Consider the following 25,966-nt stretch of genomic DNA (forward strand, 5'->3'; position numbering starts at 1 on the left):
GGAATAGATTCAACACCACAGGACTGAGGGGTAGGCAAAGGAAGCTGCAAACAGGAAAGGCATAAACCTTCGAACATTTGGAACAAAACATTGGGAACAAAAGCATCCCAATCTAACCCTAAATGAATTGGTTAAATCAAAAAAACACTTACTCATGACTGCAAGGTAGCTGGTGTTCAGGATACACAAGGCACACAAGTCTGTTCCTATAGTGAGAAGAAAACACAACACCTTTCTCAGTTCTACACTTGGGTTTCAAAACATAAGTCTGATAGCATCTTTTAATATTTTCAAGCACTTTTTCTTCAAGTTTCACTGAAGAATACTAAGCTGCTACTGCCCTATCAAATTAGCACAAAAAAATTCCCAAAAATTCCTGAAACATTTTCGAGGAACAGTGTAAGTTTGTCTTTCCTGTGTAGAATTTAAAAATTGGCCAGGGCTGCCTCCCTGCGTGTTTAATTACAACCACTTAAATATTTCCATAGAATGATCAGTTTTGCAAGGCTGGATTGGATCATGGCCACATCTCTGAACTTTCCAGCTCCTTCCAAGTCTTTTATTTACACTCCTGAGCTAAACTGTTTATAGAATAAAGCGTAGGCTCTCATTTTCTGAGGCCATCTCTCTATTTACTGGTGGAAAGAAAAGTCTTTAAAACGTTTTTTGTCTTCGCTGATAGCAGAGGAGAGATCAGGGGAGGATGCATCAATAGCCTGATGTTCTAGTCTAAATTCAGATTCTATTTTGTCCAAACAGGGTGGGTCTACTGCTTGTGGACAATAAACATGATCAGTTGTAATATCTACGCAGTCCATCTACCTCACTCTCTGTCCATTAACACACCCAATAATAGTCACCACTCAAGTGTAGTCAATATATCACTGTCATCTGGCATAAACATGAGGCCAGACACTGCATGCCTCACTGAGGCAAATCTCCAATGGAAGCCGACAGCAACTTGGACTGAGGAAGGAGCGTGGGATTTTACAGACAGTGATGAAGCCAAAAGCCGTGTGTATTCCTGTACACATGCATACATGTGCACTGTTCCATAAAATAGACGTATTTCTCAGAAACATGAGCAGTACTCAGAATGAGAGGGAGACTGCTAAAAAGCACAGCTATGGCTTGATTTCAACTGCATCTCTCATGATCCAGTTCCAGGAAATCAAAAAATGAAAGGACCCTTGCATTTCCAGTTGATGCATTTGAGCTGGTTAACACCCACAAACAACCCTGTCAAGCACATTAATCTCCTCCCTTCTGCTGGGCTTCTGGGCCAAGGAGGTCAGATGAAGAAGCTAAGAAACATCCCAAGCCTGCCAGCAAGTTCCTTGGAGAAGCAAGCTGCTCCTTAACATGTGCCACACAGCTTCTTACCAGGAAAGATCATAATCTCTTTCCCACACTTGTTTGACAACAGATAGCCCCAACAGCTAAAAAGGAGTATAAATCAACGTATCAAGGACTGGGTTGTTGGTTTGGGTTTTTTTTGCAAAGTCAACTGGTATATATTCTAAATGGTCTCCTGATTTTCCAATTGTATAAATAACCTCACTTCTTGAACTACTGTTTTATAATACAGAAAAAATTATTCAACCAATTCAGCCTTTTAGCCACTTTGGATAGCAGCTAAAATCAGCTCTTAACTACTGTCTTGTACAATCAATCTGGAGTAAAGCTACACAGTTAAGGGCTAATGCAGATTTGCTGTGATGTAAATAACAGAAACACTGTCCTGCTAAAATTAGATCCTTCCGGTATTCATTTTTATATATATATATATGCTTTATTTTAGAAAAAAAACAACGTAGTTGAAGAAAAGGACCAAATTACATGGAAAGAAAGCTCCACCGCCATAGGTGGTAGAGGCAGCCAGAGGTGACAGAAAAGTGTATGGGCAGTGCCAAACTCTGGCAGGAAGTAAAGATATACAAATGGCATTATTCTTTTTCATCAAGAAAAAAAAGAAAATGCAAAGGGAGGCACTGAAATTGAGGGACCAGTTTCACTCTTTATAACACTGACAGACTTTAGGTGCTTGTGACAAAGTTTCCAGTTTAGAAGCCAGGCTGAAGTCTACTCAGGCTTTAAGCCAATCAGCTGAGACACTTCCAAGAAGCAGGGGGATGAAAAACCACCAGAAGGCCTCCTCCCCCGCTTCTGCTTAAAATTCCAACTATGTTTATCCACAAGAGTTCAAGAAGTTTTCAACTGAATGTGGACAAATTTCCGGTTAGAGAAACCAGTGTGATCTTTCATCAAAGCACCTTTTTGGCCCCTGTGAAAAATCTGGCCAAAATTCATTGACAGGAAGGACATTGTCCATTTGAGTACCTGAACTCGCTATCGATCCTCTTATCACTTCATGTGTATCTAAGCCCATGAGCAAGCAGGTTTACTTGCCTTGTGACCATGGCTTTGAACTTTGAGAACCTATATTTTGTCTGTGGAGACGGAACTGAGTCTGGAAACCTCATTTTCTCACCAAATGCCCCATTTCTAATGTGGATGGCACAATGAGAAAAGCCACAGGAGCTGCAAGGAGGAGTGACAGAGACAGCTAACTGGGAGAGAAACCAGTGTGGAGCACGTGGAAACAGCAACTGGGGAGAGAGATCTAGCAGGAGCTCCGCTATAACAACAGGTACTATGTATATATACCATATGCAGTTTTTAGTTTCTTCTTCAAATTAGAATTAAACAATTTGCAGATATAGCCCCTCATTTTACCAGCCAACACAACCCATCACTTCAAAGTGGATTGGTATGTAGTAGTCAGGTTTCAGCTTTTGCTTGCAAGATCTTCTTTCATGCAGAAAAGCCTGAGAGTGAAATGGCATAGAGGGAAATGGTGATGAAAGAATGGAGAAACCAAAAAACTGGCAAATGGGTGCCAAGGATGGTGGAGATAAGCTAGAAGGGAACTAAACTGGGAGAACAGCAAATCAGATCAGTTGGCAGGAAAGGAGCTGGCCAGGATCCATCTGAGGTGAGGAGAAGCACTCATGTCACAGCACCTTCAACTGCTAGAACCTCCTCAAGTATTCAGGCTGTGGCATCCCACGAGCACAGCACGTTCCCTTTCAGGTTCCCTCATCTCCTTCCGCTCTCACTGGCAGTTGCACTGAGCAGCTCCACACAAAGTCAGCAAGAGCTCTGTTTGCAACAAAAACGTGCTCTTTCTCAAAATCCCAGAGCTACTGATGCGGCACGACACCTCTGCAGACTCTCTAGTCCCACCAGACTCAGGTGGAGAAGAGTGCTCAGCTGCATGACCAGCTGCATTTTGAGTATCTCCAAGGGTGGAGACTCCATAGCCTCTTCCCATGTTCAAACATGCTAATTAATAAAAAATAATGGGAAACAAAAGACATCTGAACATCCACAGCTGTAGCGTGTTAGCCTTCACCTTCCTCTGCAAAAAAAGAGGTACAACAACATCCCACCCACATCTAGTGGCTTCAACGGAGAGTTGCTCATCAGTGGAAGCACCGAGGGGTGCAGCAGAAGAAATCCTTCGGCCGGGAGACGCTGCCACAGCGCAAGACGAAGCCGACGGCAGCGACACCTGCCTTGGCGGGACCCGTAAGCAGCCAGACCGCCTCCAGCTGCCGCCACGGCCCCCCATGGCGACACCACCGGGCGCAGGGCTGCTACTGCTCCTCCCCAGCCCCGCCCAGTCCGCCGCGGCCGGCTCCTTCCACCTGCGCGGCGGCGGAGGCGGCAGCTGTGGTGGGGTGCGGGGGGGCGAGCCCCTGGTCCGGGAGATGTGAGCGCCCATGGGCGCCGGGCAGCCGCGGCGGGGGGCCGCCTGGCTGCTGGTGTTGCCGCTGCTGCTGCCGCCTCCCCCCGCGGCGCACACAGGTAGGTGGTGGTGCTGCGTGGCTGTCCCTGCGGGTGCGCTTTTCCCCCCCCGGCCGCGGGTCCCGGCTCCGGTCGTCTCTGCGGTCGGTTATCCCGGCACGGCGGCCGGCCGGGGCGGGCAGAGTTGGCCCGGCTCCGCGGGCTTGTACCTCCGAGCCCGCAGCTCGAGGGGTGGCTTCTGCCGCCGCCGGTCGTGCCAGTGTGGGGCTGCCATGTGCTGTTCGTGTTAGCCAACAGTGTCTGTATTTAATATTCGTGTTTCTGTGCCCCGATACTTAACTGGAAGACGAGGACTGTGTGCTTCTGTAATGTTGCTTCATCTCTTTCTTTTCTCCCTGGTTATGCTGGAAATAGGTTTTGTGAAGCTGTAGGTTGATTTACTTTCAGCTGTAAACTGATAGCATGCTCTTGAGATAGCTCTTGTTTATAGTCATTGAGGTGACTTCCAAAATATGTTTGTGCTTGGCAGTTGCCATCCCCAGGAGTCCTATCTGAGCAGTCAAGAGACAGATTAAAACAAAAGGCAGGGTGGGGTTTTGGCAAAGGTACTGAGCTTGTATGCCGGTGTCCTGAATAGCTCTCTTTCTCTTCTCCTACCTGAGACTCGGCATTCCCCAGTGGGAATGAGCTTGTAAACTCTAGATGTTAAAAATGTGCGCATGGTGGGTCCCCTGCTGCTGTTAAAAGCACCAGACACTATTTCCTTTTTCGTATCCCTTGAGTATAAAACTAAGCAAGGTGTTGAAGAGATTAGAAACCTACTCTGTGCTCTTATTCTCCGCTATAAATGTTGCCTCCAAAACTAAATACAGAAGGACAGAGTCTGCTCCCATTTAATCCACAGCAAAACTTCCAGGTTCTGTGAGAGCTGAACAGTAGTAAGGAGCGTTCTTCGTATGTGGAATGTTGTGGAGTAGCACCGAGTACTCTGTCTCATCTAACTCTTTTCACAGCCTGCTCCATTATGCATCAGTGATTTTGAGTGGTCTTCAGAGGGTACCAATTCCAGGTTCTTTTTAGTTAACTGGCCGCATTGTGTTAATCTTACTTAAGTCTGCTGATGATCACTACAAGTGTTTTGGAAAATACACATAACTATCATTCAGTTGCCCTTAAGAATATATAAAAATTTGATTACTACTTTTTTTGATTCCAGAGAAGGTTTAGAAAAATGTCAAGGGGGTTATGTTGGGTTTGTCGCATGATTGTTCAAGGGGGAAAGGAATCTGCACATTCCTGGTGTTTTAGCTGGACATAGTTTCAGGGAGTTTGTTGACAGTCAGCAATACCAGCACAGAAGGGAGAGCTGTGCCTTACACTGAAGGTTTAGAGCTTCAGTTTTCACTTCTTTCAGCAAAACACCTTTTGTTTTTGCTGTGGTGTGTTAGTGGGTACAAGTTCATCCTTATTGGATGACATCTACTGTTTTGGCAGTGTCTGACTGCATTCTGTTCTGGGGCATTGCTGGCTAATGATCTGCCAACCGAAGGGGCTCTCTGAGCATTGCTTGGTTTTACACAGGACAAAAGTTCCACTTGTCACTGCGCTTCGGTGAGATTTTTATAAATTTCTGTTTCGCTCACTGTTTAAAATCTGTACTCTAGAATAAATGAAAAAGCACAGAAAATGGGAAAGCAAATTAAAAAAAAAAAAAAAAGAAAATGTCATTGTTTAATCAAGAAGATCAAGAAGTGTAGCATACACCTCTTTACCGCATGGGAGAGTTCAGCAATTTTTGCAAGAAACTCGTAAGGATAGGAAGGAACATCCTGAATTTTGGAAGTAGTGGAATGTTAATCTATTTACTAAGCTCCATCTTAAATCCTTCCCCATGCTCCTAGTGAAGGTTTCCCTAACCACATTCTTCTGCAGTTAGAGAAACCTTGAAATTTCTGGCCTGTAGAATCCAGTCTCTGTCTTGCAGATCTATACAGAAGAAAGAATTCCAGGGATAGTACAATATATACTTACTAGGAGGAAAGGGAAATGAGTCTGAATATTTATTTAAGGCATGTTTACTTTTTTTGTTCAGGTGAGGCATACAATTTTGATGCAAATCTCAGTCATTTCACTTACTGTGCTTTTGTCTCTACTGTGACACAGTCTTAGAACTGGATTTATTCTGGATGAAGATGCCCTGGAAGACGTGCTTCATCAGCATGCCTAATGCAAGTAGAGCTAGTCCAGTCTCAAAAAAAAAAAAACCCTTGAAATGCATGTAGTGTAGACAAGATTTTCTCAATACCAATATTTTCATGTAACAGACCTGCTCCTATTGGGTTGCATTACTCGTTAACATAGACATAGCCTTGCATCTCAGTGGAGCTGGTTTGTGGTTATACCAACTACGTTTCTTACGATGGGACCTTGAAAGCTTCCCCCTCTTAGTGTTTTTTGATAAGTTGCTTGGTCTGCATTGACACACCTGATTTAATTTACTTGTCTTTCATCTTTTACGTTATCATATTTTTATTGTAAAATAGATCTACATTTTGAAAAGCAGCTGCGGGCCTCCCTTTGAGCAGATATCAGTATGTTTTCTTTCAGAGTTACAAGAGCTCTGAAATATACAAAACGTCCCTTTTGATCGAGATGTTGTTCTGGGAAATACAGAATAAAAGGATAAAAGGGGTCACCATGTGGGCTTTGTAATTAAGGGCTTGAACTGGAGTTCAGTGACCGTGTAGATGCCCAGACATATTTTATCATGTTAAAATCATCCAGAAGACAGGCAGTATTCCAGTGCTAATAATCTACTTCCTTTCCTCCTTGCATACACACAGCAAATCCTTGAGAAGGCTTCCTGAGGTCAGTATGTATGCAGTACTTTAGAAACCCGTGTGGATGCTGCTCCTGAACTTGAGAGGAGGGGAGAGACTGCTCTTTGCAACTCACTCCTTGTGAAAACTGGGACAGCAGAAGCAACTTGCTTGGCTTATTTTGATAGAAACAAGGCCTGGAAACCACTTTTATTCCTGCATGAATACCTTGTATTTGAGCACCAGTCATAATTTGTGAGGGATAGAAGGGAAATGCTTGGCTCTAAGTTGAACAGTGCTTAGATGTTTTGGTATTGACATGAGGTTATGTAAGGTGTGTTTTGGATTTGGGAAGAGGCTGATCTGTTGCATAGACACAGCTAGTAAGTATTGGCTAAAGTATTAAATAGCATACTGAAGATTATTTCTTATAAGATTATTTGTTATACAAGAAGTGGAGTGTGCACATAATAAACAGGCTAATTGCCTTGTGGCTATACTCTGTGATGTGTGGGTCCTGGAAAGTTTGAAGTGATGGCTGCACATTACCAAAGTGCAGTCAGAACTCGCAGATAATTGTCTTCTTTGATTAGCTAAATGATTCAAAGTAGAAAATAACCTAGTATATATCTATATACTCGTCAAGATTGAACTGCATTCATGGTAGTGATGATCTGTGTACCAGAGAGGGCACGAAGCTTCAGTAATAAGAGTGGCACTATATGGGAGGGCTGAGATTGGGGTTTTTTTGTGTGATATTTCCCAACTCTCTGCCAGGTGAAGGAGAAAAGAATAAATGTAACATAGAAATAAATAAAAAGAAATGTTGGCATAAGGAGAAATACAGTGTATGAAGGATTTTCGTGTTCGTATAGTCAAAAGGCTCATCCTTATCTTCTCAACTTTAACTTGCAGTCTCATGCCAGGCTTTTTCAGATAATGCTGCAATCTGTGCCCTAGTGCTTGACTTCACTTATTATTTCCATAACTTAACGAATTCTTATTGCCTGACAATTAGAAGTGGAAATGGCTAAAGGAGGCAGTTCAATCTATAGAGAAACTTCCAGCACTGTTGGGGTTTGTGATTAAAGTCCAGAACTTAGATGTAGGTTGCAGTTCTGCGTGTGAACATTCAGGTTCATCATTGTAGCTGACAACCTTACCCTTCCATGGCTGTTGTTCTCTAGTGGCCTTTATAGTCATAGTTCCAAGAGAAGCAAGTGGTTAAGATTGCTCAAGTCATTTGTGCATGTGTGGTTCCAGTTTATGTTTGTTTTTATAGTTGTGGCTTTTAGACTGATTTCTGCTGGTTATTTCTCTCCAAGAGGTGACGATTATCTAGAACTGCAGGATTAATAGCTAAAAGAGAGAAAAATCACCCTTTTCATGAGCCAAACAAAAGCTCCCATATTTTAAGAAGCTTAGTTTTATAAACCCCTGAATTCTGTAAGACAGGCCTTTCTCTAGATAAGAATGAGGCTTCTCTTGAGAGCTGTTGTTTAAATGATGTGCAGATCTGCGTGCTTTATACTTGGTATACCAGTAAATGGCAGGTTTTTACTGACTGCTCACCCTAGTGTGAAAACAGTACAGTAAAACTAGGTTAACTAGAAAGAGAAGGAAACAAGTTCTAGGACTAAAGGTATGGGATAGTTTACATATGAAGATATTATATCTCTTTCATATGGAAAATACATGACATTTCCTGTCTGCCTGACTACTTCAAGAGTATTTTAAGGTCAGTGAAGGGACAGGAGGAAGACTTCTCTTCCCTTCTTTATACCACAGTATATACCCTCTTTATGCCACCTTGAGTTAAATCTCACCTGACAGCTTAAGTATTTTTCAGCTTTCTGTTTTCTACTCCCTTTACTGTGATGGGAATAGGAATGTGTCCAAAGAGATGAAAGAGAAGTATGTTGCTTCAGGGGGTGAAAGGATCTTATATGCTGTTACCAAGATTTATGTGTTTGAGCTTAGTCACACTCTATGCATAAGAACACACATGAGTACGTATTTACAGCTCTTAGATGAAAGGGGTTAATTTATTTCCTACTAATTTCTTAAAGCTGGAGGGAGCAGTTGGGCTAGTATTTATTATTGCATCTGGTTTGCAAAAGACTTAGGTTTCTTTTTGCTTTCCTTGTCTTTTCTGAAAGTACATCAATATCCTGCTCTTAGGGGGTACTGTAGTCAAAATAGTAATGTACAGGATGTGGCTCAGAAGCACCAAAAACTGTGCCCTGAGAAAGCTAAGGCACGTGTAATTGCTGACAGGGCTTTTTCCCACTGTAAGAAGGTAGCAGACAGGTACAGATCTAGACCTGTTCAGCTCTCCAAGTTCAAACTAACTATCCAAATATGACCAAGCTAGCTTCTCTGCTGGCTCAGGTGATGGTCAGGCTCCTGATCTCATTGAAGTGTGTTGGCTGTTCCCTTGCATGTCAGCTGTCTCAGCTGTGCATGTTACCACCTGTAAAACCATTTCTGAGGCAGTCTTCTGTGAACTTAATGGATAAAAGACATAGATGATTATGCTAAATAACTTCCTCTGTACAGCAAAGTCACTTTAATCTGTAGTGGGTAAATGAGTCTAAAAATCACGACTGGTGATTTTAACAAAAAAAAGCTTATTGAGTACAGGAAAGATACTGAAAATACTACTATACCTATGATCAGGTGCTGATATGTTCACATCTGAAATTACTGTGGGACACTGAACAGTCATACAGTGCCTCAAAACACACCAGCCCATACCTGACAGGAGGCCAACAGAAGTGGGTGTGTACCCCAGGAAACCTTCATTTCTTGTGGGTTCTGTACAAGCAGCTGCTTCCCAGAGGCACTTAGGTCCTTCATCATCTCTGGGGAGAGGCATAAATGTGGGGCACAGGAGGGAAAAATAGTTCTGTGAGTGCTTCAAAGAGGCAGAGATGCACCCCACTGCTGCCTCATGTTTGCTGGGGTGTTGCTGGCAGGTCTCCAGCACCATGCAAGAGCCATGCTGACTGTACCACAGGGGGAACTTGAAATTGCCTCTTGCCATTTGCAAGCACTGGCTGGGGACTGGCAATAGGCTATTTATGATCATTCAGACAGGGGTGGCTGTGTGACTTTGGCAGCCCAGTTACCTGTGACAGAGGCAGCATTGCAAGTCTGGTAGGAGTGTTGGTCCTTCCTCTCAGATCTTGGATGCAGAAGAAGGTATTTCACTTACATCTTTTTTTTGAAAATTGCCTTTCCCTCAGAAATGAAGACAAGTTCTCATCCTCCATTGGCATCGCACTTGATCTCCCATCCAAGGGAAAATGGATTCAGAATCAGTAATTTCTCTAATTAAATTAGTTTGGACTCCAAGAAAAGTAAAATCCCTTCTCTAGACTAGTCATCGGTACATCAGAGAGCAAGGAGCAACACCTATGAGGCAATAAAAACAATGCTTTCATAGGATCATAGAATGGTTTCAGTTGCAAAGAACTGTAAGATCATCTAGTTCCAACCCCCTGGCCATGGCCAGGGACATCTCACACTAGACCAGGTTGATTCAAAGACCTATCCATCTTGGCCTTGAGCACTGCCAGGGATGGAGCATTTGCCACTTCTTTGGGCAACCTGTGCCAGTGCCTTTCTGCCCTCACAGTAAAGAACTGCTTCCTTATATGTAACTTGAATCTCCCCTATTTAAGTTAGAATTGACAGTTGTTGCCTAGTTGATAATAGGCAGCACTAAAAGGTGAAAGCCAAAACTAAGTTTTGCTCAGTTTATATGTAAAAAACATATATTTTATGTAAGGATAGATTAGGAGTGTTCCAAAGCGTGGTGTATCAAGATTCGACAGGTAACTGTCACACAGCATAATTTTTAGGGTATTTCAAGAAGAAAGCCTATTTAAACTCTGGGTATGAAAAGCCAATGTAAGATGTATCCTAATGTCAAGTGCTCTAATTAAGCTTTTATTTTGTTGGCTGTTGGGTTGTGCTTGATCGAAGTGCTAATACATTGGTAATGCTAAACATGTTCTGGGGAGGAAAGTAAGTCCTCAAAACAAAGCGCTGGATAGTTGGGATGTTTTTAATATTTTATATAACTTCAAAACACCTGTTTTAAAAAAACAGCTGTTGTGTCATGGAATTGTGCCGACAATGGGCTTTTAAAATTAATTTAGTTCTTTTTGTCAAAGTCTTCTTCATTCCAAACTTAACAGAAATTCATTCAAATGGATTATGACTCTGAAAGTGTTGAAGGGTTTGTGAGTAATCTTAGACAAGCACACCTTGAATTTTACCTTGTTTCAGGCCGGTACTGATCACTCGGAATTAATAGAAAACATACATACAATAGCTTTCTTCTGCTGGAGTGCATCAAGGAAAAGTTTTTGCAGCAAGGCGTGGTTAAGTAGTTTGAGCTTTACTCTTGCACTTGCAAGCCATCAACACAGTGGGAAGAAAATTCAGTTTATTTCTTTTCTGTCGTATAAGTTAGCGAAGAGGAATTGGTGTCAGTTGCCATGGCCTTCTCTGGCTGTCTCCTAGTAAGCCTTCAATAGACTGGGGAAACTTTCTCCACCTTTCTGAACTTGGGTCTTTCTAGACCGAGTCTGAAATGTTCTTTGACCTATATTCTCTGTGGAAGCGTTTTTGTAAGTTAGGATAACAAACACAAGGCTTCACATGGAGGAGGAGAACATGTCAAGGCAAGCTGCAGCTTCAGTCCCCTTTTGCATCTTGCCCATACTTCAGGCTGTTTCCACTCACACTCTTTCCCCAGATGACCTCCTTAAGCTCAGCTGTTTTCAATGGCAGCCTGCCTGTTTCTTCAGAAACAGACCCTACATGCCCAACTCTCATCCTTCTTCAATGTTTCTCCTGCTCTTTTCTCACGCTTGTCTATCTGCTTCACCACCTGGTTTTCATGTTTCTGTCACTGTCTGTCTCTTCCCTGTGCCCCCTCTGAACAGGCTGTGAATGGAGTGATGGGCTCCAATTCTGGGAGGGTAAGACTGTGCTTTGTGGTTAGCTCTCGAGTGCTGTTGTGACTCAAACAGGAAATCACCTCCGTACTCCTCCCCACATTCCCACCAGCGCTGCTCAAGTCAAAGGGTTTTTTTAGCCTGGCTTTAGACCCAGCAGTCCCAGAGCTCTAGCAACCCACCAGGAGAAAGGCAGCTAAGCTGCAATAACTTCTATGTGCTTCTCCTTCTCTTCCTCGTTATACAGCCTATTGAGTTCAGGTCCAAAAGAATCGGCACAGAGAAAAAATTTCGAGCACTCTTTATTTAAAAGAAGTCAACTAATTTAAATTGTTGCTAAGATGACTAATAGCAGGTAATGACGCAAACATCTATTCCTGGCTTTACTGGGTTTCCCTTTCTCTCTGTAACTACTGATCTCTAGTTTTGGCTTGGTTCCCCTGTTTACTACTTGGTGTACTCCCTCACATTCCCACATGGCCAGTCCCAGCTTGCTTGAGATTGCAGATGTACTGGGAAAGAAAGCCTGAGCACTCTGCTAGAAGGTGCCACCAGAGATGGTCATAAATGGACATTTGTTCTGACTGAGCGTGACCATTTTATGTTCTGCATAGGCATGTGTTTGAGGGAGTATTTTTTCACTGAGAACAACGTAACCATTAAAACAAATGAGGTGGAGGGAGAAAAAAGAGCAAAAATTCCTTAAAAAATAAAGAGCAGCAGCATCATAGGAGGAGGAAGCAAGATTTTACAGGAGTTTGGTGGAACTCACCCAAAGCTGAACAGAAAGACAAAAGAAAAGGCAGCAGCTTACAACATTTTCTGAAGCCAATGTTTGCTGTCCTAGATTGCTCCTAAATTGCTTGATGCGACATTGGTGGATCTAAGTTCCCAGTGGGAAAAGGTGAATCTCTGACTTGGCCTATCCAAAAGGCTGCCCTCCCTCAGAGGTGCGTAAGCATGGGTCACATCCATGGCCTTGAAGTGACAGCTGCAAATGGCAAAGCACAGGGAGTGCCTGCAGCGTTGCCCATAAAGTCAGCACAGCACAAAGGAACTGCTTCCATCAGAGGTGCTCCCAAGGGCTGCTTCCATGTAAGAAAATACAACAGCAGTTGAAGCTGAAGTCTCTGTTGTTGTCGAAAAAGGAGTTCCTCTTTTAAATTCTGTAGGAGAGAAGTCCCTGGTTTTACTGCAGTGGCTATTGGGAAAAGCTGTGTTGCAGTAAGGCTCACTGTTCTGTCTTAATGCTTTCCATGTCACTTGCTGTCTTTAATTATATCTTGCAGTTCTCTAGAGAAGCCCTGTGACCTTCTTGGTTGTTTTATTTTATTGGATAATTTGGTGTTTGCACCCTTTTAGCCATGCCACAGTAAAATACAGCATAATGCTCTTCCTGGGAGCAGTGCAGTTAATGACAGTACTTACACAGGAGGCATTTGTGTGTCAGCAGGTCAGCTTTCAGTGGATACTCTGCCTGCTTCCCACCCCAGAACTTTAGCAGCCAGTGTACAGAAAAAATACCTGTTATTATATATTTATATATTTTTATGTTTTACAGCTGTTAAGTTACCCAACTCAAGTGAAAAGTTAACAAATCCTGTTTGTAAGGACAGGTCACAGGTAGTTGCAGCTGTGTTTGTTCTGCCGCATTGGCATTAAACACAGCTATTTGTCGCTGAGATAGGCAGCAGTGCCTCCTTACTGATGAAAAGGAAATACACTGAATGGGTAGTAGCTGTAACATGGAAATTGTATGTTTATATTTGTGTGTATATATATGTGTGTGTGTGTTTATGTGTATAGATAGGTAGATAGATACTGCTACAATCAAAACCAAGCTTTGAACAGTACCAGCTTGAGCAAGGCACATACCACGTAGGGAGGTCTATGCAATTAAAACTGATCAGGCTTGTAAACCCAGCAGACACTTTCATAAAGAGAAGATGAGGTACCTGCCATGCAGTCTTACTCATGTGAATAATCTCACTGACGTCAGTGTGGTTTTTTGCTTGCACGTGAAGGTGTTTTCAGGCTAAGTCGTGTATTTTGGAGAGTCTTGCAGTAGTTTATTCTAAGATCAGGACTTGGCTTTTCATTGTGGTGGTGAAGTTTGCAAGCCTAAGTTATTATTTTCTTTCCAGTCCAGGTGTGCGGTCATGAAGAAATGAATGATATTACTCAAGGTTTGATTTACAGAGTTTCCAAAGACAGTAATAAGGGCCACAGGTTTTTCCATGCTGAGAAGTGATGGCAGCCATTGCGGAGTGTTGATGAGACAGACTAAACCTAGCAAAGCAACATGTATGATTGATTTCTGCTGTCACGTAGGCCAGTACGAACTGAAAATACTCCATGTGACACTCATGCTATTAATCTTGGCTAATGGAAGTAAAATCAGACCACAACTGGATATATTGTGTTTAAAGATACTGAAACAAGCAGCTGATACATATACTTGAGTCCTTTCCTGACTGACAACCCTGCAAGCTCTATGTATGATGTATTTTCTACACATGCCTCCTGGTACTATTGAGCACTGAATAGACATGGAGGAGTTTATTATTAACTCTTCCTGGAGAAATAGGGGAGCATACTAGTTTTATTCTTGCTTTACAGATGCAGAATTGATGAATGAAAGATTTGTGTGTTTTGTTGTAAGGGCAAACAGAACCCTTCACTAAAGGGGCAAGACCAGAACTAGAAACCAAATCTTTACTTTTGTAGCTAATGGAAAGTTAATGGTCTTGGTCCCTCTACCTTCCAAACCACATGGAGCTGGGGGTAGGTGGGAGAATGCTGGCAGTGTTGTAATGATTTAGATCTTGTAAAGATACAGTCTGTGGGTTCTGTGTGCTGAGATTGGCTCATCTGCTGCAGTCAGTGTTTCTGTTTTGAAACTTCATTTACCACAGCAGAAACCACACTGGGAGGAGGGGGAAAAAAAAAAAAAAAGGGCAACAAAAACACCTTTATATGTCACTAGTTTAAAAATATTTTCATGTAACAGAAATACATGACTCTTGCTACTGTAAAATGTGTTCGACGAATATGAATGTTTTTATGCAAGGATGGACAAATGGAAGGTATAGGCAAACAAAAACTATTCAGAAAACCATGGAAGTAATTTCCCTTGTCTGTGGTAATCTGGCTGCCTCTGGGCAGTTCAGTTTGGTGATTTTGGATCAGCCTGATAAGCAGTACATACTTTTAAAACCTTTTTTTTTTTTTAAAAAAAAAAAAGGTGTGAGAAGTGAGCTTTTAGGGATATCCTGTAGCTTTTTACGGTTGTACCTGGTACAGCAGTATCCCTTCCAGATTTATTACTATGCAGTGCAAAGCCAGATTTATTAGATGGTATAAGAAGGACTGTCAGAATGGGGCTGGCACTGACCTTATGAGATCACTCCATCCATCCCACTGACCCAAAGCAGAATCAGCTTATATTAATGTAATTTCTGGCAGATGGCCTTCTAATCTGCTGTTCAAACCTTCCAGCGGCCCTCTCAGGTGACCCGTTATCATGTGTCACCCCTCTTCCCACAAGGCTTCCCCAATGGCTCTTTTTTTGTTGAAACTGAACTCTGTTCCTTTTCCTCTTTGTTTGTGGTAGACATGGAGCATAGATTATCCTTCTCATGTAAAGATGTAAAGACATAGAGTGTTCCCCTCCATTCCTCCCTGGACAAGGTGCATCTCTGATAAATTTAACTGCTAAGGAAGCAGAGATCAGGGCTAATGGGCTTGACCACCATCTCCACTGAAGGGAGAGAGATGCACCCAGTCTGGTCCATCCTAACTAGAGAGAGAAACCAACCTAGGGAAGACTTTGTCTTCCTCTGTTCTTTGTGACTGCTACAAGTAGGTTCTTTGCTCAGAGCCAAAGTTTTAATGAGAAGCCTTTTATGGCTTCGATTCCCAGCAGTCTAAGAAAATACCTACGTAGTATTTCCTCCTACTTGGAAATTGGATCAGAAAATTTGATTGTGCCTCGGTCACTCCCTCTCTTCCCACATGGATTGGCTGGTTGCCTTTCCTGGGGCTTGGGCAGGATTTTGTGACTTAAGTTTGTTGTTTTGTTTGTTTGTTTTTTTTAATCTTTTATTCTGCAGTTGATATGTTTCATATACTCTTGTACCCTTTAGCGCTGGGATCTGGGGCAAAGAGCACGACTTGGCACATGGGTGATTTCTCATAGTCCACATGATGCTGGTTTTGGTTTGTTCTTAGTAGCATATACATTAGTGGTTTAGGAGCTTCTCTATTCTACTGAACAGATGTGGCAAATTTTAGGCTGTTTTCTTGTCTCTCTTGGGCAGCTTCACCTTTACATTTGGATTAGTTTTAGTAAAGCAGTTGTAGAGGACATTTATGTTGGGTGAAATCAAAACCTTTTCTAGGTTCTGTATCTCTCATTTGGAAGCAAATATTAAGGCAGAATCTTGGAAGTCTCTTTCTGCTACTTCCACATCCCTAGTCATCTATAGTTTGAGCTCTTACAAAATGACTGTCACTGGACATGTCTGTTTCAAACGTTCCAGGAAATGAGACTTTCTACGTACTTTTTGTAAATAAGTAAGCTTGGCCTAAGGACTATATCTGACAAAACTTGTTCTCATACTAGAAAAAAATTGAAAGACACCGAACACAAGCTAAGTAATAGAGATAAGAGAGCAACATTAGAAATACCCTCCATAAACAGCTTTATGATTTGAAGATACAGATGCAGGCATATACTGGAGCTGGTTTGTTTTTAACGTTAACAAACAGCTTGAGGTTTGGAATACCCAGAGTTTTCATCAAGACAGTTTCAAGTAGTTGATCTCTACGGAATTGCAAGAACATTGTCCTAATAAATGTATTAAAGAGAAAAGCTTATGCTGTTTGCCTCAAAGACAGATAGAACGATCAAGTTAATCAGTAACCTTTACATACAAAAGCAACTGTATGTTACATATACAGGAGGATGAACACAGTTACTCTAGTAATAGTGAAATATACTACAAAAAACCCCAAAGATCTGCTTACAGAAGTAACAAAGGTCAAGGACTGTTCATTCATAGAGGTTCCCACTGTTCATGTTAATATGCTGTATTTCCCCCTTTCTTTGTCTCCTTTTGCTGTCTTAAGAACGAGAATTGCATCCCTGGAGGAAGAGCTTAAAGGGTTTTGAAAAGTCCAGAAGAACCACAGAGTCACTTTTTCTCTTCCCCATTATGCTCTTGTGGCTGCTCACGATGAGAAGCTCCTTTCCAGCTTCAGGGCTGGTCTTGGGGTTGCTCCCATGGGCACAGCTCTCATGGAGGAGGTGCTGGGGATTGAGTCACAAGTTGGAGCTTTGGATTCTAACCCTGGGCCCACGGGCCGGTGTTTCGCAAGCAGTTAAGCAATGTGATCATCTCCATGAGATTTATTCATTAGGAGTGTGTATTAGGAAGATGAGAAATGGATTCTTAAGAGCCCCAGACTTGCTTGTTTATTAATGTCAAAAGGTGGTGCAATGAACAGAAATTTAGATGAGTGGCCTAGCAGTATGTGTTCACTTCTGACATTCTGGAGAACCAACATGGATGATCAAATGACACTGGGGATATTGTGATTGTCCACTCTGATTCACCAGTGTGAAGTCATACTTCTGTTTGTAAAGCTCTGTATGCAGTACACTCCACATGTCTTTTTAAAGAACCTGGTTTGACTTTTTAAAGTCCACTCACCTACAACAAGATTCTACTGAAGCATCAAGAATATTTTTACAATTTCCATTGTTAACTTGTTCTGATAGTCAAATACCTTGACAATTTTAAAAATGCATGTGTCTTTTATGCTGAACTTTTCTAGCTTCCAGTCCTTGATATTTCCATACCATTGTCTACTCTAAATGGCAAAGCCGGTTTTGCTAGAGAAAAAAACATTCATACAGATGGAATTTGGGACTGCACTAGCTAGGGACACTTTTGAAAAAAATTGAATTTACATGGCCTCTTCCTTGTGCTTTTAATGTTAAGAACAGCAGTATGTAGAATTTTATGGCTTTCTTAAAAGTTAGGTTTGTTTCTTATCTTGAAAGCATGTGTATTTGCGGATTCTTAGGGATGTTGTTTCTTTCTTATTTTTTTTCTCAGGTGTGTTGTGTTGTTCTTTGCCCAACCCTAGGAATGTCCATTTTGAATCTATAAACATGAAGAATGTCCTTCACTGGTCAGCACCAGAAGGCACAGGACATGGAGTACTGTACAAGGTGAAGTATTTGGTGTAAGTTGGCTTGTTTATTTTATTCTCCACTTTTATTTTAGCATGTTAAATAGTAATGAAAAAAATTAACTTTTTTGCAAGATACGACTGCAAAAAGTAAAGTGTGAACTAAAATGTGGGTTAGACTTAAGCAGTATGGGCTTTAATTTTTCTCTGGCACTGTTTACTTCAAATCCAGTTAAAAACCCTTATAAGGAGACTTCCTTCCTATGAAGGAAGTGTAGGATGCAACAGACTGAAGCTATCAAGAGCATTCCTGAAAAATGAGACAGAAGAATGAAGGAGGACTGTGCTGTGGACTGGCATCTGTACATGTTAGCCTTCTGTACACATTTAAACAGATCTGGCGATGTAGTATTTAGTAGAATATTAACAGCACCCAGTGTTCCATTGGTCTGTTCTAACAGATCCAGCCCCCCCTGAAATTTTTTGATCTCTCAAGTCTAGGAGAAAATCCATTGAAGTTATCAAGTATTGTAAAAAAACAAGTAATGTGACTGGAATCAGGCCCTTATATTTTCAAGATCTGCACCTTTGTAGGATATCAGGGAATTTGAGTGAGGACTGGAATCTTTTTCCTTTATTCCCTCCAAGAGAGCACTGAATCATTCTAAAGGACAGTGCTGGAAGTTTGGCTTATAAATAGGTGTAGCACTGTTGTCACGGATAATGTAATTCTCTCAGTCTTTACCTCTAATATTTACACTTCCCTCAATCTAGTACTGTTTTCATGACACTAAAATAAATGTAAATCTCCAGAAGTTTCCAGTGACTGGATCTGGCTACCAGAAAAAGCAAGGAGTTGCTTTTACAGTCAGAGACAGCAATGCCTTTTGCTCAGATCTTGCCCTCTGTGCTAATAGGAATTACATAGTTGACCACCTAGAAAAGGGGAGAGTGCTCAGTAATTATGGAATGAAAGATGATTGTGTATCAGATAAAATGTTCAGAGAGCACTAGCTACGCTGTCTGCCGGGTCAGCTGGTCCACAGAAGAGTCTGTAGTCCTAGGTATGGCCATCTTAAACATATCCCTATGTGCCTCTACCTACCTAGGAAAGCAATGCCTCAAGCTAGGTGGAAAATGCTGATGAGTGATACTGTCCTGCAGTCATATAGAAGCCTCCACACATCCTTACTAATTAGCAGCCAAAGGAGGAATTCTTAATAATGTGGATTTGAGGAACAGGAGCTTTTGATGAAATTCAGGCAAGAATTTTCCAAGGAAATCTTGATTTCTTCTACTAGTGTATGGGAGCTGGTTAGTACTAATGCGTTGTTGGTAGCAGGTATATGCCCATTTTTTAACTAGAAGTGTTTTGAAGTTCACTGTATTCCAGCGGAGTCTTTCTTTTCAACTAGAAAAAGAAGTAACGCTTAGTAATGAGTAGTCTCCTGTCCACTCATCTTGGAGACCCTGAGCAGAATCTGTCTCTGTACACCAGGATGAAACAGTGACCACTCTGAGAGAATTATTTGTCTATAGTTACCCTGACTGTTATCATGTATTTACAGTTTAAACTAAAGCTGTAGAGACTGAAGCCTACTCTCATTTATTTTTCATCAAAAACTTGTGGAAATAATGTGTTTTATCTCGGCTGAAACTGGGGATTCCTTGAAATGCAGATTTCTGCAAAACAAGTAAACTGTTTTATCAGCCATAATAGCAGTTTCTGTGATATATTACCAGCTGACTAATATAATGGCAATAGCTTTTACACAGCTCCTTTCTCTTTCTTTTTCGATATAGATATGGTGTTGGCAAATGGATTAGAAAGCCAGAATGCAGGAATATCAACAGAACATGGTGTGACCTCTCCAGTGAGACCTCTGACTATGAAGAACAATACTATGCAAGCGTTAAAGCCTTCCTAAATGGGATGTGCTCTGACTGGATAGAGACCACACGATTCAACCCTCTTACAGACAGTAAGGAAAGCTAATCACGCAGCCAGATGTTCTATGGCCTTGATTAATCTGTGTGCTCAGAATGCATGTGCCTTCATAGAGGATAATATTTTAATTTGAACATGAGGTTAGATTTTTTTGCAGTTGTTTCACATTTATGCTTTTGGCAGAAGTAATTTGAAATAATTGTATTAGAATTTGAATAGATGTGTTATATGTATGGTTTCACATAAACTGAATATTATTTTATGCTATGGTAAATCTTTACGCAAGGCAAATAAAAGCTGTGGCCCATCCATAGCATAAACAACTCAGATTTTGAAAAGGCTCTATTAAACCAAGCAGTAATCATACTCCAGAGCACAATATCTCTTATCTGTGCCAGATAATCTGAGAACATACTGGTAATTTAACTTGTTTCAGCAAATTGAGTTTCAAGGTTGTTTATCCTGCAAAGTCACAGGAATTCCTAGGCAAAATTCCAAGCTAGTATTCACCTTCTCACTGTAAAGATCCTCTTAAGTTATCTGATGAAATAATTTTCTGTCAATATAAGTTAATTGTTCAAAGTCCTACTTAGACTCCCCAAAGCATTATGAAAATTTAATGTCAACCACTTTAAAAAAACCTTTCGTGGTCAAATCAGTGTGCCTCTGCTGCATTTGTCTGCTTTTTGTACATGTTCATTTTTCCAGCTAAAATTGATCCACCCGTGGTAAGTGTGTCTTCTACTGAGAAATCTATTTCAATCATTCTGACTGCTCCTGAGAAGTGGAAGAAGAGTCCTGAGGGAGAATCCATATCTCTGCTTCAAGTGTATCCTGGCCTGCAATACAACGTGTCTGTCCTCAACAGAAAAACAAAGAAGAGGGTAAGATTTGACAAGGCTGTGGGACTGCTGTTATTAAACCTGTTTTCTTGAAATGCACTTTGTCTGGTCTGACTGAAATAGGTTTCATAGCCTTACAGAAACTGTAGGATCCTTCAGATCGGAAGGGGGGCTCAGGAGGTCTCTAGTCCAAAATCCTGTTTAAAGCAGGGTCAGCTGTAACCAGGTCACTTAGGGTTTGTCCAGTTGCATCCTGAAAGCTTCTGAGGATGGGGACTGCAAAATCAGTTTCACTGCTTGACTTTCCTCTTAGGGGGAAAGTAATTTCTTTTTATCAAATCTGAACCTCTCTTTTTGAACTTATGTCCACTGTCTCCATCTTTCCTGCATTCAGCACTGTAAAGAGTCTCTATCGTCTTGATAGGTCATCCTGGGGACTGCTGTTAGGTCCCCTCTGAAGCCATCACTTCTCCCTTCATGGACCAAACTCCAGTCCCTCAGCTGCCCCTCACAGGGCAAGTGCTCTAGCGCTTGGAGGTTGAGGATTTTGGTCATCCTTTAAACCCATTCCAGTTTGTCAGACTTTTCTGTATTGGGTGGGACAAAACTGGTCATGGTGTTCTAGACATGGTCTGATAAGCACTGAGTGGAGAGCGATAATCCCTCCCCTCCATCTGCTCCCTCTTCTTTTAATAGAGACCAGGATTCTGTTGGCTTCCTTTGCTGTGAGGACATTTTGGCTGGCTCATGGTGTTGCTGCCTGTCCCCAGATCCTCTTTGGCAGGGCTGCTCCCCAGCCAGTCAGTCTTCTGGCAGCATTCACAATGCATCAGGACAAACTGCATTGTTTCACATCACATCTGATGCTTCTGCTTATTTACGTGCCATTAGTAAGTAGTAGTTCCCAGCATAAACACAGTAGGTGAGGAAGAGTTCAGTGATCAGTTACAAAAACATTCATTCTTCTGTTCCCGTCCTCCAGGCACAGTATCTTTCTGGCAAATCTCAGAATTTCCTGAAAAGAGATGAGAAACTTTATACCAGAAAGGTCACCTTCTGTCAAAAGAGATACTAAAATGCCAAGATTAGCAATTAGAGGTAGACAAAAGGGGTTCTGTGGTTTTTTGGTCATGTTGTGGGTTTTGTTTTTTCTTTTTTCTTTTTCATCAATACATTTGATGTATAGTGATTACTTTACTCCAAGGTCTACATAGCACCTTTATTCTAAGGCTCCTATCTTTATCAGAACATCCCAGTCTGAAAGATTTTGCGGAACTGTACTGTGTATCTTTCACTGGCCTTTGGGTCAGGACAGCACTGGAATGATGCTTTAGCTCCATTGCAGCATCAGAATGAGAATGTGGCTGACTAGTGGCACATGGTGCTACTTCATATAAAGCATGAAATCATTCAGTAGAAGAATCATTGAATGGAAGATGAAGTATTCAGAGGATGTGACCTATGAAATAACTTGAGGTTTTATTGCATTTGAAAAAAAAGAGAAAAAGGATGCAATTGCAGTTCTTACATTACCATTGTTTCCAGAAAATTTGTGTGATTGTGATGCATTTGGTACAGATGTTCCTTACTTTTCTGTAACTGAGGACTTACAGGAGAAAAAAAAAAAAAAAAGTATCTTCTTTTTTATGTCTTTCAGTGGTGGTTCTCCATCAGCAACGACACCTTGGTTGTGCCCTGGTTAGAACCTGGAACAGCTTATTGTGTCAGCGCCCAGATACGTGTCACCACACCACTTTTGTACAGTGGGTTCTCCAAAGAATATTGCATTGCTACCTTGAAAGGTATGTGTAAGCTGGCAAATTACAGGAAGAAGAGGCAAGTTAGAAAAAATCATGGTGATTAGGTTTGTAAGTTTATGTATCCACTCTGAGACTGAAGCATTGGTTTTCCCCCCTTTGCTCATTTGTATTAATGAAGAAAGTCTTTGCCTTTAGTAACACATAGCTGGGATCTACTGATGGGAAGGTACATCGCTACCTCTGAAGAAAAAGGTCTGCATTCTTGGAGTCTTAGCGAATGGAGAATATATTTTTTTCCTCCTTGAATGATGTTTGGGAGTAGCAGACCTGGGTCAGTCTGAAGTTGGCAGCAGGAGAACCTGAGGAAGGGGTTGTTACTACTTTTTAGAATTTAATGCATAATTTAGATAATGATAATAACTTGCCCTGTAGCTCAAATTTAGTTTTTTTAATTTCCTGCAAATTACTTTTTTATCTAAAATGTTTGAATCCATATCCAGAAAGCAATTTCTGGATACAGGATGTGTGATGAGTGCACACATTACTATCTGAATGCATTAAAAAGTTGCTCAATGTAATGAAAACTGATGTTTTGTTAACAGATAAAACAGCTGATGAGACTATGACAGTCATATTTGGATATGTTCTGCCTATCGTGCTAGCTGCCCTTTTTATTTCAGTGATATGCTATTGTGTGCACAAGTATATTCATGTCAGCAAACAGAAGCATCCAACAAACCTGGTAAGTGTTCTCTATTGCGGGAGGTCACTGCCAATCTTGACACTCACAGCAGGTGTGTGTATTTTCTGGGGCTCTGAGTCAGAGTCCCATACTAGCTGCAATTTGGCTAGCTGGAAATAAAAGCTCTAGTTGACACTGATATCACAAAAAGAACATCACATTGAGGGTTATTAAACGCAAGAAAAAGAGAGTAGTAATTCAAGTTAGCAACTGTGTCTAAAAAGATGAACAGATCTGAAAAGATGACCAGAGCCTAGTGAGCATCAGAACAGAGCTGGTTTTTTGGAAAATGCCATTGCCATAAGCACTGAGGCAAGCTCTATTAGCAAGTCAGCACTCCTTAAATTTATATAGGAAGAAGCACTGTAGAGATTTAGTGAACAAAAGTTATTATTTGGTTAAATTCAGAAACAAGAAGGGAAGATAATTATAGCAGTACAGAAATTCTATGACGTTTTCTTGGGGTATTACTGGGTATTTTTCACTTAATTGTAATTGTGAAGGATTTAGCATGTGTGCATCATAGAGATAATTTAATCTGCATTTCACCTATACTTTCAAATATGGCACAATTTCCTAACACACAAAAATGCATAAGCAAACACATTTTATTATTTAAACAGCCCAAATACACTTTCCATGTAAAAATGTTTGTAAGTTTCTTAGAGCTGCAAAGTTGTTAACTTTTAGAAAGATGCTATAAAGTCTAAAAAATATCCCTGGTTCCCAGGTCATGAGCCCAGTAGACCTTTCTCACAGGTATCTCTAAACAAATCACTGGACTATAAACATAACATCAAACTATTCATTCATTATTGTAATTTTAATACAACCTGCATGACACCATGGGATGGGAGGTGTAAGGGAGTTGGTTTCAACATGCTGATCTTTCTGAAGAAATCTAGAGCAGCACAGAGGTGGCAGGAGAAATGTTCACAAAAGCAGCCTGTGATAGATGGCACAGTTCAGGCTCCATACACCACTTTTCAGCCTGATGTATAGCTTCCTCTCTGAAAGGAAATGCGGTATTTAATTCTCTGAAGCTATACTGTAACATGGTGCCTGACTCTGTGCTTGTGGGATGTGGTTTTGACTGCACTTGTTCTTTATATCTCAAAAGAGCAGAATAGATTCTGTAACCTTTGACCCATGGACAACTCTAATGTTTTCTCCAAAGTCGCTTGAGTCGGTGCTGACGGAAACAAAGCCAGAATTTGACAGAATTGTTCTAACTATTATTTTGACATGGGGAAGATGAGGTAAAGGAACATTAGAACTGGTCATGATACAATTTTACTTTAGATAAAAAAAGTGGAGCATGTTAACACTCCTGGAGGTTTCTTCCTTGAATTGAAATAATCTCTTAATAAGGTCTGACCTAGCCTTATATTTTAAAAATACATGACAGTGTAAAAAGGAGAAAGATGGTATTTTTATTATACTTCACACAAATGAAAATATTTTTGCTTTCCAGTTATGGCACTACACTGACAAATGCAGGGAAAGAGTTTTCATACCGTGTGAGAAAATAGTGATCAACCTTATCACTGTTAACGGGGATGAGTGCAAGCCGTCTCAGGAATCCAGTCATCTATCGGAAAGGAAAAGTCCCCGTTACCACTCCTTTTACAATGGCACTGAAGAGAAGGATTTGCCTTCAAAAGAAGTGCTGGAAACAAAACAATTGCTTGAGACTTCACATGAAGAGGAGATTTTAGCAGAAGGGGACCAAACTGGGAAATGGCCATCTTATGGCCCTCCTGGAACAAAGAATACTTTGAGACAGAAAAGTACAGAGACTGTAGAGTATGAGCATGATGTAAGGGCTGAAGACTTCAGTCCTGCTCAGGAACTGGAAGAGAACATTTCTGCCCCCGGGGGACTACTAGGTGAGCCACAGATTGCCTTGGAGAATGTGGTTACTACTGTGAAAACAGGACAGCCATATTGCCCCCAGCTAAAGGTGAGGGCAGCAGACCCTTGTTTGGAACAGAGAATAGAGGAACTTAGTTTGAAGATGATTGATGGAGCAGATGAATTGCCAGGTGTGACCCATATCAACTTGGTGGACTTGGATACTGGAAAATCTGGGCAGATATCCTATCCTCAGCTGGAAAAAATTACACAGGGCCTCACAGATAAAAAAGGTGAACAGACCATATTAGTAGATTGGGATCCTCACACTGGAAGACTGTATATTCCTACTTTGTCCAGCGTTGAAAATCAGTTATGTGAAAGAGCATTCAAGTGTGAAGATCCTGACAAAGAGGGAATTTTATCCAGACTGTATGAGAGAGAGGTATCTGATGAATCATCAGAGGACCAAGAAATATATCTCCTGCAATTTCAGGAACAGTGGGGACTGCATGTAGAAATGGAAGACTGAACAGTCATTTTCTAAAACGTTTTAAAATTTAGACTCTTGCTGACTTTGCCAAAGAGAGTGATGAACTCTAGTGGAGGAAACACATCTGAATGTATTAAAGTTTTCAGAACCATCACAGTTGAACAACTTACTCATCATATGTTACTTAAAGCAGTTTCTAGATAAGATAAAAGTGATTTTGACTTCCATTGTAAATCTCTCAGGCAAAATATGATGGTTATGAGAATATCTTTAAAAAAAGAAAAAGTTTTTACACAGGATGCTGTTAGGACTTTCATACTGTAATTCTTACCAAAACAAATTATCAGTGTTCGAAAGCAGTTATTTTTAGCAAATAAAAAGCAATAATATGACTTTTTTTCTGGGCTATTTCATGTATCTTGACACAACGCAGTCTTTTGTAGGACTTGCTCCTTCTACCTGTGGTGATTTGAGCTGACTTTTGTGGATGTTAAGGGCATTCCACTGTATAGTTTGTTTCTGGTTTATAA

At 41.1% G+C, this 25,966-nt stretch overlaps 1 protein-coding gene across 1 annotated transcript; it reads left to right on the forward strand.

Annotated features, from left to right (window-relative positions):
• Positions 1 to 3,760: 3,760 nt before the first annotated feature.
• Positions 3,761 to 25,475, forward strand: IL20RA (interleukin 20 receptor subunit alpha; the record flags this gene model as incomplete). The annotated part of the gene is made up of 7 exons (XM_080614775.1): positions 3,761 to 3,870; positions 17,722 to 17,851; positions 19,601 to 19,779; positions 20,454 to 20,629; positions 22,245 to 22,389; positions 22,950 to 23,089; positions 24,564 to 25,475. The coding sequence occupies exons 1-7, from the start codon at positions 3,786 to 3,788 to the stop codon at positions 25,473 to 25,475; spliced, it is 1,767 nt and encodes a 588-aa protein (XP_080470901.1). The 5' UTR covers positions 3,761 to 3,785.
• Between the last annotated feature and the right edge of the window lie 491 nt (positions 25,476 to 25,966).

The sequence above is a fragment of the Psittacula echo genome (genome assembly GCF_963264785.1).
Source record: "Psittacula echo genome assembly, chromosome: 4".
In the NCBI taxonomy this organism is placed as follows: Eukaryota; Metazoa; Chordata; class Aves; order Psittaciformes; family Psittacidae; genus Psittacula; species Psittacula echo.